At 37.7% G+C, this 21674-nt stretch overlaps 1 protein-coding gene across 8 annotated transcripts in view; it reads left to right on the top strand.

Annotated features, from left to right (window-relative positions):
• The window catches only part of PREX2 (phosphatidylinositol-3,4,5-trisphosphate dependent Rac exchange factor 2), a 283867-nt gene that overhangs the window by 108764 nt on the left and 153429 nt on the right, over positions 1-21674 (top strand). For all 8 annotated transcript variants that reach the window (XR_004908454.2, XM_078072312.1, XM_036064630.2 and 5 more), the window contains 4 exons: positions 5875-6024; positions 9344-9488; positions 12824-12924; positions 20927-21030. Coding sequence is in view for 7 of the 8 variants with exons in the window: in XM_078072312.1 (XP_077928438.1) it covers positions 5875-6024; positions 9344-9488; positions 12824-12924; positions 20927-21030 (500 nt within the window). In the remaining variant the exon portion in view is untranslated. The remainder of the gene's footprint in view (positions 1-5874; positions 6025-9343; positions 9489-12823; positions 12925-20926; positions 21031-21674) is intronic.

The raw sequence follows: 21674 nt of genomic DNA, 5'->3' as shown, positions 1-21674 counted from the left end.
ATGTTGTGGGTAAATAATACAAATTAATTAATCAAGATATATTTTTAAGAGTGCTTAGAACTTTTGATGAAAAGTTTAAATGTTCCCCCATCTAGTTGAATATATTATAAAAATATTAGGTATTTTTGCATACTCTAGGTATAAGTAAAATGCTTTTCTTTTCTAAGGACTCCATCAGACACTGATTGTATTGATTTAGCTCAAAACTTGCAGAAGAAATAATTGCATTCGGAATGAGACTAAGCTTTTAGCCAGTGTGTAACTATCTAAAATCTTTTTGAAAAATAAACCTGGTTATACTTTTACTTATAATGTTTAATGAGTTGGATTATATCAGTTATATCTCAGAATACAAAAAATTGATGCAATAATGATATGACATGCAGAAATGTAAAAATTTGTGTATTTATTTTAATATATCCATGTTATCCATTACTGCTTATGTTCAAGGAAGGTGGTAGCCATTGAGTTTGTGGCCAAATTTCTATTCCACCATTCTCTAGATCCATCTCTCATTTTGGCTAATTCTAATTTAAGTCTTCTTTGAAGATTCTTTCTGAGATATTAGTTTGATCATAATGCATAAAAAGTATCCAGCTTAAGACCTAAATAGGAAAGCTGTTGAACTTTCTGCCATTAACTTTCTTGGTAATTTTCATAGTATATGCTTAGATATTCATTCAGAAAGTAACAACAGATCATTTATATTCTCTCTTAAGAACTAGTTTATTTTTGTATTGTATTCTTTCTTAAGAACTAGTTTATTTGTGTAGTTGGACAGAGGGCAAAATAGTGACCTTTAGAAAATGTGATCTGCAGTTCAGTGTTACACAAACCACAAATTTCAATACAATGGTCAAATTTAAAATAAATAAGTTGGAAATTTATTTATTCTTTAAGGTGTTCTTTAGAGTAAATAGATTTTTTTTAAAGAAAGATTTCAGCTGTCATTTTCAATATAAATATTTTAAACCATTTAAAGATATTAAACACATTGGGTTTTTTTTTAATTAAATTTTGCTAATTAGAGAAAATTTGGAAATAACAGAAATAAGTTGAAAATACTAGATAATTTCATCATCTAAAGAGAAATAAATGAGAATTTTAAAATATTCCTTTAATTTTCTTTTTATGCACAGATTTTTAAAAAATGCTTAAAAACATGAACTCTATAGTTTTATATCCTCTTTTCAATTAAATAGAATCATTTTCTGAATTATAGTCATCTTTATCTTCATGTCTTATCACCACATAACATATATTTATTGTTACTTAATAGTCAACAAAATAGATAAACCATAGTTACCTTAACAACCATAGTACTGTTGTATAAGCTGAATTGAATACATTCTTAATTAAAAAGTAGCGTAACTTTACAATGTTGAAAAGACTACCAGGCATATATTAGTTCCTTCCTGATACACTTAAATTTTCAATATGTTATTGGGAATTTCAAAAAGGTTAAGGAAGCTACTTCTAGTTTTAAAAGGAAAAATCAGTTAGAACCTTTTTTTAAAAACTTTTTTTGCCATAAATAATGTCAAATGAAATTTTGGATGCCAGAAAATTTTCTTCTGTTATTTGATAAGATCAAAGATTTATTCCAAAAAGTAATTTTTTCAGCATTAAGTATTCATAATGTGAGTAAATTACAATTTTAAAAATTTCTCTTAGAAATTTGTGCATGCACACTGTTGATCACCAGAATAAGGGTTAAACACATTGTTTAGACATCAGTTTCTTGATGTTTTGAATAATATTTTCTGGCAGTTTCTTCTGTTTCCTAGCCTGAGTACTTGGCTAGCTTCCATCTCATTAAAACTCACACTATTGAAAAGATACCAGCATTTCCACTGAGAGTTATAGTAGTATCAGTTTTAGAAAAACCTCATCTCATTATGTAAAACTATGCTGAATTAAGAGTGAGGAATTTGTAAACTGTATAGCTTCAAAGTAATTAGTAAGTTGTTCAGGGCTGCCCCTTGGATTTTTCTCTTTTCGGAAAAGACATCAGTGCCTAGAGACTGTTGAATTTGGATATTCTACACTTAATGAATGACAATTTTAATTCCATTCCTTTTTAACACTGCCTGTAGAATTATATTTTAGATCCATTGAAACTTGCAAATTCCTACATTTGGCATTAATAAATTATTCTTTCATTAAAAAATATTTTTAAATTTCTACTAAGGAAAAGCACTGTTGGGCTTTTCCATGATTTGTTTTTTTAAAGATTTCATTTATTTGAGAGAGAGAGAGAGAGAGAATGCGGGGGGAGGGGCAGAGGGAGAAGCAGACACCCTACTGAGCAGGGAGCCTGACATGGGCTCATGAGCTTGATTCCAGGACCCTGGGATCATGACCTGAGCTGATATGAACTAAGCTGAAGGCAGATGCTTTTTTTTTTTTTTTTTTTAAGATTTTATTTATTTATTTGACAGAGAGAGACACAGAGAGAGAGGGAACACAAGCAGGGGGAGTGGGAGAGGGAGAAGCAGGCTTCCCGCAGAGCTGGGAGCCCGATGCGGGGCTCAATCCCAGGACCCTGGGATCATGACCTGAGCCGAAGGCAGCCGCTTAACCGACTGAGCCACCCAGGTGCCCCATGAAGGCAGATGCTTAACTGATTGAGCCACCCACGTGCCCCTTCCATGATCTTTATGTGGCTGTTCTTAATAAATAAGTTGAATTCAAACTTATTTTTTAGAATGAAGTTATTGAAAAATGTGCTGTGATTGAAATTATGAAGCCATTTATATGTCACTAATTCTCATTTCAAAATAAATGAGAATCAGTTGCTTATTTGGTAGAACATTGGTAATTTGGTAACTGATATCACTACTTTATACTACTTTTTGAGTCCTGTTTTATATATACACATACATGTTTGTATATATGTTTAAAATTATGATTTTTAAAATTAGTGATAGAAAGTGGCTACACATAAACTTTAAAAAGGAACATTATTGGGCACCTGGGTGGCTCAGTCAATTAAGCATCTGCCTTCAGCTCAGGTCATGATCCCAGGGTCCTGGGACCAAGTCCCGCATTGGGCTCCTTGCTCCGTGGGAAGCCTGCTTCTCCCTCTTGTGCTCTCTCTCTCTCTGACAAATAAATAAAATCTTTCAAAAAAAAAAGGAATATGATCCTTTCATTTTATTTATTTATTTATTTATTTTAAAAGATTTTATCTATTTATTTGAGAGAGCGAGAGAGAGAGCACGAGCAGGGTGAAGGGCAGAAGGAGAAGCAGACTCCCCGCTAGGCAGGGAGCCTGATGCGGGGCTCGATCCCTGGGCTCCGGGATCATGACCTGAGCTGAAGGCAGACACCTAACAGACTGAGCCACCCAGGCGCCCCTATCCTTTCATTTTAAATTATTAGGTGACATAAGCTGTTCTTTCAAAGTATTGTATTGGTACAGCAATTAACCTATTATTTGACTTGGCAGATTTTACAGTCAGTTAATAATCTTGCTTTCTGTTCATGAAACAATGGCCACGTGCGATCACATGCTGACTTGTCTGGTTCTGAGTTTAATCATACATTTTCCAAGGGAAGTTTGAATGCCCAGGTTGTAATGGTTAAGCAAGGCTTTGCAAAAGATCTGGGTACACTTTAAGGAGAAGAAAGAGTTGCTGAGGCAGAGAGCAGAGCTGGGTAGCTTGAGAGTGAGCGTCAGCCTGGAGAATGGGTAAGTCACAGGACAAGGAGGAAAGCCGCAAAAAGTGGCAGGGCCACAGAAGAACACAGTGGAGGGGGGGGTCAGTTTAAGAAGAAGCATGAAAGCAAACTTTCATGTTTTCACTTGATTCAGTGGTGAGCTACCAAAGGCTTTTGAAGTAAGGAATGGCCTGATGAAAAATGTTGAAGGAAGAGTCAACAGGGTGTGGAGAGAGCAATGCCAGGCTCAAATAATCCAGGGAGGGAAGGAAGGAAGACCCAGGTTACAGGGCTGTCTGGCCCAGGGCATATGATGTGCAGGGTCAGGAGCATCAGCCTAGCACATGAACTTGTGTTCCTCGGTGTTCTATGGGAAGAATACATTATGTTCATTTTAAAGTAAGTCCAATATTTAATTACTGTACATTGCGTGTGGTTCTTGTGATTTTCTTTACCTGGAATATGATTAAAAGGGGAATAACACTAGTGGGGATGTGGGGTCTTTTAAGCTGCAGTCCTGGGTTCACTTAGCTAATCTCAGTCTGATTGTGGAAGAGGGGAGAGTCTGAAAAGATTATGCTTGTTTGTGATACTGACCCTGTAAGGTGACACATTTGAGGAGGAGGGTGTGTAGACATGTACAATTTGATCTTTTTTCCCCACCAATTTATCATTATTTCTCAGTTGGTGATTTTTGTAGGAGGTAACAAGGCATTATGGTATAATTATTAACTAATAATTTTTACTTTCTTACTAATGTCATTGATACCTATCTGACATGTATTACTAGGATCTGCTACTTTGTATAGGATATGAATATGAATTAAATATGTAAGGGTAAGAAGGAAAGTACAAAAAATCCTTTTAAAAACAGACTATTATTTCCTGATGGCGGAAATCTTCTGCTAGTTTGAATCGCTATTTTATCAGAATTGTTATTATTAATGGGATTATGGCATATATATATATATAGACACACATATATGTATGTCTATATATATTATAGACTAAGATCTAATATAAGTCTATCCTGGCTCATATATAACTTGGAATTTTTAAAGACCCTCAACCATATGGAATCATTTGAAAATGCATTTTTGGAATAGTTAATCTGGTCACATACACTGTATGGTGATTTTGGAGCCCAAAAGACGATGGGGACAAGATTTGGGGAGAATGAGTGCCAACCATGCCTGCCTCTATTCAGAATTCACCAAATAAAATAAGCCATTTGAGAAAAAATAAAGAGATAAAAAATAGTACAGTGCCACGAAGTCATTTCTCTAAACCACCTTTAACATTTTGTGGCTCACCTCCTGGTTACCCACCATTGCTGTTTAGTGACTCTCCGGGAGATGAATTAAAAGTGTCACTTTAAATTGGTGCAGGTGCTGACTCAGGCCTTTGTCATACGTTTTTTTCATTTTGAATCTTCGCTTTGCAGACTGTCATGCCAGTAAAGGCTGGATACAAATAACATCACTATTCTCTACCTGCTGTTAGGCAGAAAACTGCCATAGAGGGTTTTCTGTTGGCATTTTCAAATCCAGCATGACAATGTAGCCAAAATTATGATGAGACGTAGAAAAAGACAATGCGAATTCAGACTCAAAAATTTTTTTTGTTTTTATTCAAGCCAGTTATATGGAATGATGTGGTAATTTTAAAGAGTGTGTATTTTTCAACCATGAGCAATGACAATGGATTGGCATTTGAACCTTTCCATTTATTGAAGATTAGGTAAATGTACTCTTGGTATGTTCCATTCATTTGTTCTGATTCTTATTGTGCGGTTCATTAAACAGCTGAGAATTGTTCTGTGGCAGTATAGTTTGCTTTTGAAACCTAGAATAATATTTCAAAGGAATATTAAAAAGACAAAATGAATCTGACACCTTGAAGATTCGATTATTGAGATGAAAATCTTTTAAAAGTTCTTTTTTTATTACTTTAAGAACTTTCACAATATTTTTGGACATCGAGGAAAGGAATATTAATTAGTTCAGATGTTCAGTTTCATGTAATATACTGATGTTATGAGTTAGAAATGTTCTATTCCTGAGTACTGACGGCATTTAATATATAAACAATTTTTTTGTTTTTATGTTCTTCATTTACACATATAAAGCAAATACTTTTGAGAATTCAATGATCTTGGAACTGTTGTATTGATATTATATTTGTTGTTCACCTTTACGCATTAATTTCCAGCTGACTTCCATAGCAGTGGACACATTGTTGTCAATGGATGGAAGATACATAACACAGCGAAAAATAAATGGTTTGTGTGTATGGCAAAAACACCTGAGGAGAAACATGAATGGTTTGAAGCTATTTTGAAAGAAAGAGAACGGCGAAAAGGTGGGTGTATGAATTGAGCACTATTATACTTTGTGAAGATTACAACTTAGCAAGAAAGCAGATAATGGGCAGAAGTTATGAGAAAGTAAAAAGGCATATGATGTTCACTTAGATTTCCCATGTGATGTAAGACTCATGCTAAAATGCTTTTTTTTAAAAAAAAAAAAAGATTTTATTTATTTATTTGACAGAGCACAATCGGAGTGGCAGGCAGAGGGAGAGGTAGAAGCAAGACTCCCCACTGAGCAGGGAGCCTGATGTGGGACTCGATCCCAGGATCCTGAGGTCATGACCTGAGCCAAAGGCAGATGCTTAACCAACTGAGCCACCCAGGCACCCCTAAAATACATTTTGAATACTTCTAAAATTATTGCTAAAAGAAAAGAAAAACATTGTATAATTAGTAAAATGATATATTGTGGCAAGCAGTGTCTTTTAAATAGTATCTTAGTCTGTTGAGGCACTATAACAAAATACCACAGACTGGGTGGCTTATAAACAACAGAAATTTGTAGCTCACAGTTCTGGAGGCTGGGAGCCCCAGATTCAGTATCTGGTGAGAGCAGTTTTCCAGTTCATAGATGGCCATTTTCTCACTGTGTTCTCACATAGCAGAGGGGCAGAAGATCTCTCTGTGTCTCATTTATAAGGCCATTAATCCCATTCATGAGGACTCCACCCTCATGACCTAATCGCTTCCCCAACACCTTACCTCCTAATACCATCACATTGGGTGTTAGGTTTCAACATATGAATTTGGGAGGCATGCAAACGTTCAGTCTACCGCAAATAGTTTCATTTGCTTTAAAATGTGTTCAATTTTCTTTGCACCTTTCCATAGACAAACTTCAATAGTATAATGCAGGGCCTTCAGCAGTTATATCTTTAACAGTACACTGAAAATTTCTAGACCAAATATGTTAGTATCCTAATTATAGAATAAGGCACTCTGGTTATACATTAACATTTGAAAATTGTTACAATGCCATTAAATATAATGCAACCCAATAAGGAGTTTGTTCATATGAGGAGGCCTGGCTCAAAATTGCTTCATGTTTTTAGCAAGATTTGCAAAAGGTATTTGATCTGGCAATACTCAGTTATGTCAAGTTTATCTGCAGTTAAGCACATTTCTGTAATTCAAGTAGGAAATAGAAATGCTTGTGTTACTACTAATTTCTTTACCAAATAATTGATAAGAAACAAGACAGTGTTCATTCCTTTTCCTCAGAGACTTAGGAGCAAAATATCTCATTGCTGATGAAATTTCAGAACACAAAGAACCCTTTCTTCCATCTTCAGAAATTTTCCCTTGAAGAACATACAAAGCTCCTACTTCTATTAAAATATTCATAGTACACATTTGTTTGAGAATTTCCAAAGCATTTTCAAATACTAACTCCTTTGATTGATCTTGGATGGAGAGCCAGTTAGAAAAATTTAAAACAAAGATTATGAATACATAGCTGATTCTTTAAGTTTTGTTGAATCTAGCAATCAATTCAAATAGCATAGCAAATCATTTAAAAGGTAAAATAAATGTTTCGTCAAGTTGAAGCTTTATTTATTTATTTTTTCCAGAATGGCTATGCATATAGATAAACCTAAAGTGAAGAAGGAAGGAAGGAAGGAAGGAAGGACGGAAGGAAGGAAGGAAGGAAAGGAAGGAAGGAAGGAAGGAAGGAAGGAAAGGAAGGAAGGAAGGAAAGGAGGGAGGGAAAGAGAAAGAAAGCAAAGAAGCAAACAAGCACATTCTATAAATTTGTTTATGTTAACAGGCTCTATTCTTAATGGATTATTCTCTACTACTGACAAATGGTAATTGCTCCTCCATTGTAAAAAATAAAAATTTTAATAAAAAATTTTGTAGCTAGAAGACTAAAAATAATTCAAGTATTTTTTAAAAGATTTTATTTATTTATTTTTGCGAGAGAGAGAGAGAGAGAGAGAGAGTGCGTGCACATGGGGAGGGGCAGGGGGAGAAGCAGACTCCCTGCTGAACAAGGAGCCTGATGCGGGGCTCAATCCCAGGACCATGAGATCATGACCTGAGTCGAAGGCAGATGCTTAACCAACTGAGCCACCCAGGCACCCTAATTCAAGTATTTCTTCTGCAACAGTTCATCAGTTCCATCTGCTGATTGTGGGTATTCCCCGGGTTTCAGCTTTGACACTGGTCCCCTCTAAGATACATCCTTGCCTGGGTTACTGATTCCTACCAGCTTCACGTCCATGTCTGCACTGCCACTTTCTCCATCTTTGTGTCCTGCCTTGTCCTGTCTCCTGAGCTTCATGTGCATGCGTTCCGCTGACTCTTAGGCGCTACCTGAATGTCCAGAGTCACCCTGCATGGTACTGGACTCCTCCTTACCTGAAACTCTTTTCCAAATATGCTTCTTCCCCCCTATTCCCCAGTTCGGCTTTCCTCAAAAGCTTGGAAGGCATCCTGATCTCTCTTTTTCCATAATGCCTACATTTAACCCTTTGCTGTATCCTATCAATACCACTTCCTAGATATTTCTCAGCTTCATTCTCTGCCCCATGGCCCCTACTATTGTCTGCAGGGGCTTGACCTTACCTGAATTTTTGAGGTTTCCTTCTAATGATCTCCCCTTTTTTAAAGTCTGCCCCCTTCAGTTTGTTCCTATACTGTTGTCTGAGCTTTGTTTCCAAAGCAACAAAACTTTCTTTCCTGTCCTGCCCTGCTTTTCCCCTCCCTCTGGTGCAAACCCTTATATGTTTCCCTGATACCTCAGGGATGAAGGACATGGAACCTGCAGTTGAGCAAGGCCCCTCCCTGATTCACCAGTGTGGCCCCTGTCCTCACCTTGAGCCCGGCGCTGTGTGCCCCCTGTGGTGCTTCGCCTCAGGTAGCTCTTGTGAACACTTTCTCTCTCTCTGGAAATACTGTTCATCCCTCTGCCTTTAAACATTGGTCTTCTGTGAAACCTTTCTTAATATTTCTCAGAGGTAAGATCCTCTGAATATGCCTTTCTTGTGTCACAGCTTCTGCCGTAAGGCTGTTTTCAGGGCCACCTGTCCAGTTGTGCCGATCGAATGCTGCAGAAGGGGTGCCTGGAGCCTGAGCTGCAGCTGTCCTTCCTTCACTGGCCAAACCAAAGGTGCCACACAGCCCTGGGGATCCTGTCCTGTCTCCCTGGGATCCCCTGAGCTTCTTGAAGACCGGGGTCCTGTGGTACAGAGCTCCGTATCTGCAGCCCCCTGCCCAGGTTGACAGGCAATAAATGTTGGTTTCATGCAGGCAGGAGTGAGTGAGGAGACTTTTTCAGTTATCTGTCCTTGGTTTCCTTTTCAATAGGTTTAAAATTAGGAATGGAGCAAGACACCTGGGTAATGATCTCCGAACAGGGTGAGAAACTCTATAAGATGATGTGCAAACAAGGGAATCTGATCAAAGACAGAAAAAGAAAACTGACCACATTCCCTAAATGCTTCCTTGGAAGGTAAGGTCGATAGTCTGGGTGCATGGATTTCTTTCAGATTTTCACTATGTCATGTGTTAGCTACCCTGCCTTCAGTGATTTGTTTTTCTTTAAAAAAAAATATTCCTCTGGGCATTTTTGAATATCTCTTTCCTGTCAACATTTCCTGGACCATAGTGGGATGAAGGAATGGACCTAGAGCCAGAAATATGGAAAGCTTAAGACATCTATCCATCTATCCCTGACATCAACAATTTCAGATGTACCATGTTCCAAGGGCAAAGCGGACTCTGGGGTCGGGCAGGGCTGGCAGGCGGGTTCGCCGAGAGGGGACGAAGTCCAGCAAGGATGCAACTACGGGGCCTACAAGTCAGAGAACTAGAGAACGCAAGACACACAGTCTAAACCCAAAATTAATCCAGCACTTTGACAGCCGGGCTCAGCATGGAGGACTATCAGTGAGGAGTCTGAAAAAGAGGGTCATGCAGTGGATCTGGCACAGAGCAACACGCAGAGAGGTTGCCTGGGCTTTTAGCGTAGATCCACTGTGTGTCCTCTGGGTTCTGCGGACAGCTGCATGTGGGAGTCCCTGCTGGGTGAAGCTTGCAGGACCAAAGGGAAGAGTGGCCGCCTTAAGCCCGGCCCTGTGCTGGCTATTCCTATACATTATTTCTAATTGTCAGATACATACTTAGGAGTTAAAAGCTTTATATTTATTAAAAGTTGATTTTTTTTTTAAGATTTTATTTATTTATTTGAGAGAGAGAGATAATGGGGGAAGGAGCAGAGGGAGAGGGACAAGCAGACTCTATGCTGAGTGCAGAGCCTGATGCGGGGCTCAATTCCACGACCCTGAGATCATGACCTCAGCCTAAGGCAAATGCTTAAGTGACTGAGCCACCCAGGCGCCCCTGGAGTTGGTATTCTTATTATTTTTGTGCCACCAAGGAAAAAGCTGAAGTTTTACTTCTTTTTAAATTTTCTTTCTTTTGGAATGCTCCTTTTAATAGAAGAATTAAAAGCATTTTAACAACTTCTTCTGCCTTAAAATGTGCTTTTTAAACTAGATATCCATTTTTAGAATTCCATGTCCCTCGGTTATTTGACTTTAGCCATATGTGTTGCTTTTCGTTTTGAAATAAATGGAAAAGTAATTTCCTGACACTTTCTATAGCTTGGTTTCTCTGACCTCTATATAAAATTGAAACCATTCTAAAATGTATCCATTACTTTATGTAAAAGTTCAAATGTTAGATTTTTATAGCATGAACATGGTAAAATATTTTATTGTAAAATATTTCTCTATTTAGTGTTCTCTTAATGATACCACAGGGCCATAAAAAACATCACTACCGAGCTGGTGCTCTCCTGTGTTACAAAACATCATCCTACTTATCTGTGATGTCTGGGGCTCCTCCCCCACCCCCCATATGGTAAAAGATGTGACCTGGCATCCTCCCTGGCCTTTCAGAGCCACAGCAGATGTATGTGGTAGACAGTTCTGATGGATGGCTTTGTGTTGGAGTATTCCTTTTGGATGACAGTTTTTTTTTTTTTAAGATTTTATTTATTTATTTGAGAGAGAGAGAGAGTCAGAGAGAGAGAGAGAGAGCACGACAGGGGGGAGGGTCAAAGGGAGAAGCAGACTCCCCGCTGAACAGGGAGCCGGACTTGGACTCGGACTTGGGGCTCGATCCCAGGACCCTGGGATCATGACCTGAGCCGAAGGCAGATGCTTAACCGACTGAGCCACCCAGGCGCCCCCCAGGTGACAATTTAAATACAAGAATGAATTTACTAAATAACTTTATTTATTTATTTTTAAAGGCTTTGTTTATTTATTTGAGAGGAGAGAGAGCGAGAGAACCCAAGCATGGGAAAGGGCAGGGGCAGAGGGAGAAGCAGGCTCCCTGCTGAGCAGGGAGCTGGAGGCATGACTGATCCCAGAACCCCAAGATCCATGTCCTGAGCCGAAAACAAGTTAACCGACTGAGCCACCCGTGTGCCCCACTAAATAACTTCAGAATTTAAAAACAGTATAGTAGAACTTTTGGTGTGTATTAATTTTATATTGCTGCAAAATAAATAACAACGTTCTTGTGCCTTGAAACAATACCCATTCATTAGCTCATAATTCAATAGGTCAGAAAGAGGTCGAGGTGAGCAATACTGGGCCGTCGCTTAGGGTCTCACAAGGCCAAAATCAAGGCCAAAATCAAGGGCTGAACTGCGGCTGGGCCCTTATCTTAAGGCTCTGAGGAAAAATCCACTTGCAAGCACATTCAGGTTGTTGACAGAATTCAGTCCTCTGTGACTGTAAGAGTAAGTCCTATTTTGTGCTGGCTGTTGGCCAGGACCACTCTCAGTTAGAAGCTTCCTGCATTCTTTGCTACATGGCCCCTCTGTCTTCAAAGGCAACAATGGCTCACTGAATCTTTCTTGTGCTTTTAATTTTTCTCTTACTCTTGTGCCATCAGCCTGAGAAAACTCTCTGCTTCAAAGTGCTCAACTGACTGGTTCAAGCCCCCTTGAATAATTGATACATTTTAAGGTCAACTGACTTGGGATTTTGGTTACATATACAAAATCCATTTAGAGTCGGTTAGGCGTCTGCCTTCGGCTCAGGTCATGATCCCAGGGTCCTGGGATCGAGCCCCACGTCGGGCTCTCTGCTCAGTGGAGAGCCTGTTTCTCCCTCTCCCTCTGCTGTTCTCTCTCTGTCAAATAAATAAATATATATATATATTTAAATCCATTCATAGCACTACCTAGATTAGGATTTGATTACAAAACCAAGGGATGGGATTCTCGATAGGGGGATAAGAGGACATGTTTAGAATTCCATCTGCCACATGGGGCAGGGTTTTTTTGGTTTGCCTTCTTGGAACTTCAAACACACTGGTTTTCTGTGTTTTGCCTTCTTGGAGTTTTAAATACACTGGTTTTCTGTGCCTGGAAAGCGATATTCCAGAAAGTCTATCTCTTATATTAAGTCATTATTTTTCTATCTATTTTGCCTGTTAGCTATCTTTAGGATCTATTATATTCTCTTTATAGTTAAAACTACTCTAAAATTTTCCCTTTGTGTTTATTAGAGGTCTTAGTAAGTTAAATAGCTATTATATATGGTTTAGGTAAGCATGAATGTATGGACATGGGTTTTCTAGAATAGAATAAAATTTAAATAATTTTGGTCTTTGCTTATGTGAAAAATGCATGCTGAAATGCACTGCAAATATTTCTTTATATTTTGAGACTCCTTCCAAAGCTGCTTGATGAAAGCATGGTAGAAATAGACTTCCTTGGGTGGGTGGGGGGGGGATCTATTTAACTGTTTCACTGGATTTCTGTTGCAGTGAATTTGTGTCATGGCTGTTGGAAATTGGAGAGATTCACAGGCCTGAGGAAGGTGTACACTTAGGACAAGCATTATTAGAAAATGGGATCATCCACCATGGTAATTATTTTATTAATTACTAATTTATTCTCTTTGTCCACCAGTTGGAGGCATCTTAATTCCATTAATCGATTTAGTTTATAGTAAATGTCTACATTATAGGATGCTTGTGTATTTTTAATAACATTTCAAGTGCCTAACGTATACAGAACTGTAGTTCTGGGAGTTTTGGGGAGTGTGGGTTTATGGTGATATATTTGTTAACTTTAATGTGAAGGCTACAAAACAGGCAAAAATTAGAAATACAGGTCAGTATGGGATTGGGAGGAAGGAATGGCAAGTTCTAATTGGAGTATTTGGGACTGCTTTATGAGGGAAAGGGCCTTAATATAGGGCACTGTAGAATGAGTAGAACTCTGACAGGGACAGAAGGGCAGAAGGACGCCCCGCCCTGAGGGAGAGTATAGATGCTACAGAATGGGAGTGGGAAAGCTCATGGTGGCCTCTTCAGGAACTAGCACAGAATCTCACGAGGCAAGACAGTCTACTTCATGGATGAATATACTGGGGAGGAAGGGTGCGGTGAGAAAGGTAGGCACATCTGATCCCACAAGATCTTAACTCTCTGGCTGTAATATGTAGGGTTTATTCTGAAGGTGAGGAGATGATGGACACTTTTAAGCAGAAAAGTGGCCAGAACTTGGCTTTTAGAGCCCTTAGATGCAGCAATGTGGAACGTGGAGTGGAGATGTTGGAGACACTGTGGGGAGCCCCCTCCATCAGGAGGCCTCACTGCGGGGAGCCCCGTCCATCGGGAGGCCCCCGCCTTTCCCTGCAGTAGGAGGATGAGGGATATGTTCTAGGGCATGATGACAGTGGCCCATCTGGGAGACTTTGGTGAAGCTAAAGCAGCATATTTGATAACTGTTGGATGTGGGAGATGAGTGAAGAGCAGGATCAGGTTATTCTGAGGTTTCTATCTGGATGACAGGGATGATTATTCAGGAGAAGGAGCAGGGTGGGGAGAGGATGAAGAGTTTGTGGCAGGTTGGGTATGAGACATCCACAGGGGAGTGCTCAGCAAGAGGTTGAAAATGTATGCGTAAAGCTCAGAGTATAGAGAGATCCAGAGACAAATTTGGTAATCATTTCAAGAGAGCACCAGATTCCTGAGAACATCAACGACAAAGAAAGAAGAAAGTAGTGATAATGGGACTAAGAAGTAAAACTTGAAGAATTTCTAATGCAAAATGTGGGAGCGGAGAAAAAGAGGGAATTATGAATAAACACAGGTATTTGACTAAGGTATTTCAGTGTTCTTTTTTTTTTTAATTAGAGTGGGATGAAAATGAACTAGCTCCTCCCAGTTTTTCCCTACCATACTGGGTGCCTTATGAACTCTACCACCAAAATAGATCCCTAATCAGATCACTTCTCTCACTTCCAGGATCCCCGCCTTCTTCCCAGTCACCATCTTCTCCTTCCTTGCTCCCACTTTTGTCCTCCATTCCTATGATATGGCCTCCAGGTAACAGCTGGCGACCTTTTAAAACAAATGTAAGATCAAGGTATTCTCCTGCTTATAATCATCTACTGGCATCCCATTAAACTCAAAGAAGAGTCTGGAACCCCTTACCACAGTCCAGATCTCTTACCATGGCCCACAAGGCCCCACATGATTGGGCCCCTGACTTCCTCTGTGAGTTGGCACATTGTTATACCTAACTCATTACACTGTGGCCCGTGTGGCTTTCTGTCTCTTCCTTAAACACTCCAGGATGACTCTGCATTTAGGATCTTTGCTCTTGCTGTTCTCATTCAACTATTACTTATTAATTCCTAATATATACCAGGGACGTTTCTAGGTGCTAGAGGGATAGCAGTGAATGAAATGACAAAAGTCGCAGTATTCATGACTCATGTCTTCAGTGACACTCTTGTAGAATCTCATCCCATTATTACAGTAAACTGTTTTTAATTTTTAAAATTTTCTTCATGAACTTATCACTCTCTAAAATTATTATGTTTTTATTTGTTTATTTATTATTTCTCTCTTGATCTCCCATGCCGATTCTGGCCCCCAATCAAAATAGAAGTACTATAAGAACAGGAGCCTTGTTTGTTAATATATAGTAAAGACCTCCCGTGCCCCTCAAATGTAGGTACTCAATAAATATTTGCTCAGTGAATGAATAAATGAATAATTATATTGTGAGTAAACAGATAATACTGATAAATTGTATATGATTTTGTACTTGATTCTTTAGCACTGTGAAAACACCATGTAGCACCTAGTATGCTATCATCCAGAAACTTATAAGTAAATATGAAAAGATGTTGGGCTAGATGGCTTTCCTCTTTGCTGCTTCTCTTTCCTTTCCTCTAACCCCGAGTCCAAGTATATACTTGGGTCAAGAAGGGAATATATTTTCTTTGTCCTGCAGTCTACTGAAGCTCAAATAGGTAGACTATAGAGAGGATTTGCATACAGTCATAGACCTTCAGAAATCAGATGATTCCTTTCTCATTTAGACTATGTACTTCCAGGGACTATGTCTTACCAGTAGAGCAAAGGAGGGAAAATCTGTTTATGAACACTTTTGTTTATTCTTTTCCTTTCTGACTCTTTCCTTCATTCTGTGTGTAAGATATCATGCTAGATACTTTAAGGTATGTAAACATGAACTAATGGTCTTTGTTTCTTATGGTCTCGTAGTTTTTTTGTTTTTTTTTTAAAGATTTTATTTATTTATTTGACAGAGACAGAGATAGTAAGAGCAGGAACACAAGCAGGGGGAGTGGGAGAGGGACAGGAGGCCTCCCGCCAAGGAGGGAGCCCGACGCGGGGCTCGATCCCAGGACCCTGGGATCATGACCTGAGCCGAAGGCAGACGCTTAACGACTGAGCCACCCAGGCGCCCCTATGGTCTCGTAGTTTTAAGACCATCTTTTTACCTTGTTCATCAAGCAATCCAGCTGTTGACATATTTCCTTTCAGAAAGTTAGAAATCTACTAGGTTGGGAGAATTAACTTTTTGCAGGGAAAACTGAGAGGGAAAACTGTTTTAGTTAACACTAGCTGCTGTAACAGATATAAACCTCAGTACAGTGGCTTATATTCCTAGAAGCTACTTTTTTGCTCAGGTAAAGTCCAGTCACTGGTGGAGGATGGGGTTGGGTGCTCTCCCCCACACAGGGTTTTGGTGCCTGATAGAGGCTCATCCATCTTCAATGCAGGGCTCTTAAAGGTCATCTTGAAGGAGTGGTGGAGTTCTTGGTTTGTTTGTTTTAAATGGGCTTGTACACTCCCCGTTGTGCCTTACTTTTGTGTGTATGTCCTTAAATGCAGCTCAGTTCCATGGCCACTCCTTACTGCAGGAGAAACTTAGAAATGTAGTGTAGATGCATGCCCAGGGGAAACTAAAGCTAACCCAATTTGGTAAACAACGACCCAGTGTCTGCCACTGAGGCATAGCTCCCAGGTCAATATAAAATCTATGGAACTATATTAAAGCCAGAGTAATCATTATATAAACTTGTCAATGTTTTATAGTAATATCAGCATATACTAGTCATAAAAATAACTTGTAACATTTCTATTTCAGTGGAGGTTTTTGTAACTTCTGTTGTTAATTTGAGTGATTTCAAACCATTATGAATTAGAAATAGGAGAAAAAAAATCTTAAAGCTGTCAACAATTGATGCTATTTAAATTATTTAAAAGATTATTTAAAAAATGTAACTTTTTGTCCTTGTATGGGATCGCTTACTATATTTAGAAAGAGCAACACACTAAGTTTGTTATAATATTTTCCTTTTTGACTTTGAGGTACCTTGTAATAGATAAAAGGTAATTACAGAAATTTTATTCCCAGAGCTGGAAAGAGTCAGGGTGTGGGGGAGAGGATGTCCTTTGAAGGGGCTTTTAGGTTATTTTCAAGCCGCCCTTCCACTCTTGCTTTCCTGTTTCATCAAAGGTGACCTAGGAATTGTATGAGAACTAGTTACTTATTTGCATTGTGCATTGGGTTCTGAAAACTGAAGGCATAACTATTATGGGTGGAATTTTACTGACTTTACAATGACAAAACTGTTACTACTTTGCCTGAAATCATGAATAGCTAGCCAAACATTTTCAAGTCAATTGTAAGTTAGTACAAAGTAGAGTTGGAATAATATTTGTTAAATATCTTCATGAGTAGTCTTTTAGAATCTGACCTATTCTTCAGTTCATAACTGCTGAAAGCTCTTGAAGGAATCACAGAGTTCCATAGAGAGAGAACCACTCTTATTTATTCTGTTAAGATATTTCTCACAATATTTTTTAATTGCCTCCCTTTAAAGAGAAAAAAAAATGTAAGATTATTTTGGTAAGTGATATCAGAATGGTAGAATTTCAGTCCTAATCAACTTATCCTCCAATTTCAGACACCACTTTTCTCCAATACAATTTTGAACAGGAAGTAAGAGATAAATTCTGGATTAAAATTTATTTTGAAATTTCAAATGCAAAAACCCTTTGATTACTTAACTTATAATAAATCTTTTTGAACAATGATATTTATAACCTGATTAACTCTTTTTCTGAAAAATAAACCACTGAGTACTCTCTATTAATATCGTTCTATTTGTCACAGTTTGATTTTAGTGGCCTATACTATTATTGTTATCAGGATTTGATCAGTTGTAATTTCAGATTTGGCATACAGAATTTTTGTTGCTAAAAGTAATCACTTTTTTAAGTGTCCAAAATTAACTAGTACACATTCCCCTGAATTGGGAGTAAGAGAACATATTATGCAATTGTACATTAATAATTTTATTAGAATGTAGAAATATGAGCCAAACATGCTAGTTTTATTGGTATGTGTTTCCAGCTGCATTTAGTGAAAATAGAATTCCTAAAATAAAGTTGAATGAACCATCTGTTTTAAAGAGAGAAAGCTTAAAGAGTTGACTATTATTGCCACTATTCACATTGCAAATATTGTTGAGAACTTCATAAAAGAAAAGCCTTGCTATATCAGGAATTATTGGGTTGAAACAGCATATGCTTTCGGTATGATATGCTGATAGATTTTCTTGTCTGGGTCTACTATTTACATTATAAATGCTTATGCAATCCAGAGACCACATTCATTATATCCAGTATTGTGCTGAAGTTGGCTTATACAAACTTAAGAGAGCTGGTAATTAAATTTCTTGGAGGGGCACCTGGGTGGCTTAATTGGTTGGGCGGCTGCCTTTGGCTCAGGTCATGATCCTGGAGTCCCGGGATCGAGTCCCACGTCGGGCTCCCTGCTGAGCGGGGAGTCTGCTTCTCCCTCTGACCCTCCCCCGTCTCATGCTCTCTCTCTCTCTCTCTCTCTCTCAAATGGATAAATAAATAAAATCTTTAAAAAATAAATAAATAAATAAATAAATTTCTTGGAAATTTGCAAGCTGGTTGTAAGGCACAGCTATTATTAAAAATTATGTGAACAGATAGTACATAAATTGTACTATAAACAAAGTTCATATATTATTAAAACTCATCATTTCCTAATTATTTTACTCTATTTTATTGTTGTCTGTGTTCTTAGTGTTATTTATATCTATTATTTCTGTATGGAAATACTAAATAATAATGTATCACTGCTCGTCTAACTCAGTGTTCAGTGACTTTATTTTGGTAGCTTGAAATCGGCCAGTGTGGGAATATTTAATACCACAGAAATTGGTGAATACTACAGATCAGCACTCCTTCCCCACCACCTAGAAAGCCAGCTGTATCCCGAGTAATATCTCAATATTGCATAGTTGTTTAGAAGACAACGTTAAGCAACCTTTCTCACATGACCTGCACTCTCAACGGTTAATAAACCCATTTTTCATGTTCAAGAAGTTGGGGGAGTGCATTTGCATGCAGAAGGATTCATTGTTTTTCCAAGGCAACAGCTAAGAGTTGCAGATTAACCCAAGATGAATTATCAAAGTCCTGTAAGAGTTTGCCATACAACTAAGCACTCCATTTTGAATAGGAATTTTAAATCACCATTTGTGTTATTATGGCAAGAGCATTTGGACCCAACGTTTCCTTGAATTTTGAAATATCAAGACAATAATTTATTTCAGTGAATCTTAGGGGATAAAAATTAGAATGGGTATTGTGTAAGACTGATGAATCACAGACCTGTACCCCTGAAACAAATAGTACATTATGTGTTAATAATAATTAAAAAAACAAAAAAACGGTAGTACAAAGGACCTTATCTGGAATTGTGATTTGAATGAACAGTTTTTTTTAAAAATGACCTAACTGGTGAAATCTGAATGCTGTCTATAATAGTTGATATTATTAAACAATTACTGTTTTTCAAAAAAAAAAAATTAGAATAGGTAGATTGCAGAGAAGAAATAAATAACTGGTCTTGAAACATGCCATAGGATTGCAAAATATTTCTCTCGATATTATTTTTCTTTCACACATGCTTTTTTCTTTTTGGCTTGATCTGGAAATAAAAAGCTGCCAAAAGGCTGTGTTGTCTATCTTTCTTTGGCAACAGTCCTGTGTCGATCTGATGGCTGCAAGCCATGCACGTGGTTTGGGTAGGTTGGGGTAAAATAGCTGAAACTTCACATACGTGTATGTATGTGTGATAAGTCTTTTGGCTTTCTTCTGGATTCAGCAAATGTAGTTCATTTTTTTTTAAGATTTTATTTATGAGAGAGAGAGAGACCGCACGAGTGAGAGAGTGAGAACATGACTAGGGGGGAGGGGCAGAGGGAGAAGCAGACCCCCTGCTGAGCAGGGAGCCAGACTCAGACTCAGACTCGGACTTGGGGCTCGATCCCAGGACCCTGAGATCCTGACCTGAGCCGAAGGCAGACGCTTAACCTACTGAGCCACCCGGGCGCCCCTCACCAAATGTAGTTCATGAAAATCAATTATGACAACTTTTTCTCCCCCTTCAACATTTTAAACAAAAAGGTCAAAGTCTTATAGCTAATCATGAAAACAGAGCCCATTGTGGTAAATTATCTTTTTCTGCAAATGTTGCATTCCCTGTAAAGAAAACATTTAAATATAAACTCTTCGAGGTTTAATTTGTGTTTTTTTTTTTTCCTCCACAAACAGTCATATTTTTGTTAGACTGTCTATAACATACTTTTCCTGGAAAAAAAGAAAACATGAGAGGAAGTTAAATAGGAGTCTTTATGAATATGAAACTCTTACCTCAAGGATGAAAGTGGAGGATGACCATTCTCATTGCCACTGAGGGCAAAAATATTAAGTGACATGTAAGAAAAGCATTTCTCAGTTTCAGAAAACTGTTGACATTTTGGAAGAATTTACGTATTGAAATTATATAATCTACTCCAGAGATCTAAACATAGAATAGGGGCGCCTGGGTGGCTCAGTCGTTAAGTGTCTGCTTTTCACTCAGGTCATGATCCCAGGGTCTTGGGATCGAGCCCCGCATCGGGCTCCCTGCTCGGCAGGAAGCCTGCTTCTCCATCTCCCACTCCCCCTGCTTGTGTTCCTGGTCTCACTGTGTCTCTCTCTGTCAAATAAATAAATAAAACATTTAAAAAAATAAACACAGAATAAATGGTCAAGATTGGTGTATGTGTGGTCTTGGCCTGATTGCTGTGGGATAAAACAGATAAATACTAAAATTCACTTCTAGAACTGAGAATTGAATTATAATTCACTAGTTAGATTATCTGCTCTTTGAAGGACACTTTTTGCTCGACTTTGTGGCACTGTGAAGAAATAGAAAACACAACTTTGTGTATTTATATAAATAAAATAATACATTGTACATACCCTCATACTATGCTAACAGTATTGCTGATCTCAATTTATTTCTTAAATCATTATATGGAAATTGTAAATGCATTATATAACAAAATCTTACTGTCAGAATACTGGATTAGTATTACTGCATTAGGGAAACAAAAGTTTTTGGTAAAACTACAGATTTTAGTATGTAAGAATATGTATTTTATAAATTTAATTGTTTTTGTTTTCCACTTTTTAGATTGTCAGTATTTTAATGTATTGTTTCTATGTTCTTAGTTACTGATAAACATCAGTTCAAGCCAGAACAGATGTTATATAGATTTCGCTATGATGATGGAACATTTTATCCAAGAAATGAGATGCAGGACGTGATTTCAAAGGTAACAACCTCTCCCAGAACCTTTTATCAATAGCAGAATTCATGTTGTCATACTTCACCAAGATAAAATGCTGTTAAGAGACTTAAAAAAATTCTTCTAGTATAGAAAATGGCATTCGTAAGCAAGCCTCTCAATTTCTTCTTGCTATTTAAAGAATTCTAGGGTTAGATCATTTTTTTCATACTCTCACGTAGTTCTAAATGGAACTAATGAAATTGCACACTCAGATTATATCCACTGAAAAGTATGTCACATGTAGCAACAAGTGGCCATTATACTTGAATAAGTTTAAAAAATATATAAATATATAAAATTTATGTAACATCAGTTTTCTTTGCACACCAAGATTTATATTGACATATAATGTACGTGTAGTGTGAGGTATTGCTGCATAGAATTATTTTCTGCTAATACTTTGAAATTTTACATTTTAAGAAAAATAATTTTAAAAACCCTTTGTATATGTCATATGTATATGACAAATTCATAGTACAGTTTAATCCTGTTTTTAATTATTTAAGTTATATTATTTTTCTGATGTAATACAACAGTTGAATAACTTTTAAATTGGTAGAGATTATATAATGATTCCGGAATGTTGACAGTGGATATGTCTCAAAATTCATTGGTCTGTCCTTTGAGTG

This window comes from Halichoerus grypus, chromosome 5, assembly GCF_964656455.1.
Source record: "Halichoerus grypus chromosome 5, mHalGry1.hap1.1, whole genome shotgun sequence".
NCBI classification, from domain to species: Eukaryota; Metazoa; Chordata; class Mammalia; order Carnivora; family Phocidae; genus Halichoerus; species Halichoerus grypus.
This window is presented reverse-complemented; position numbering and strand designations above follow the sequence as displayed.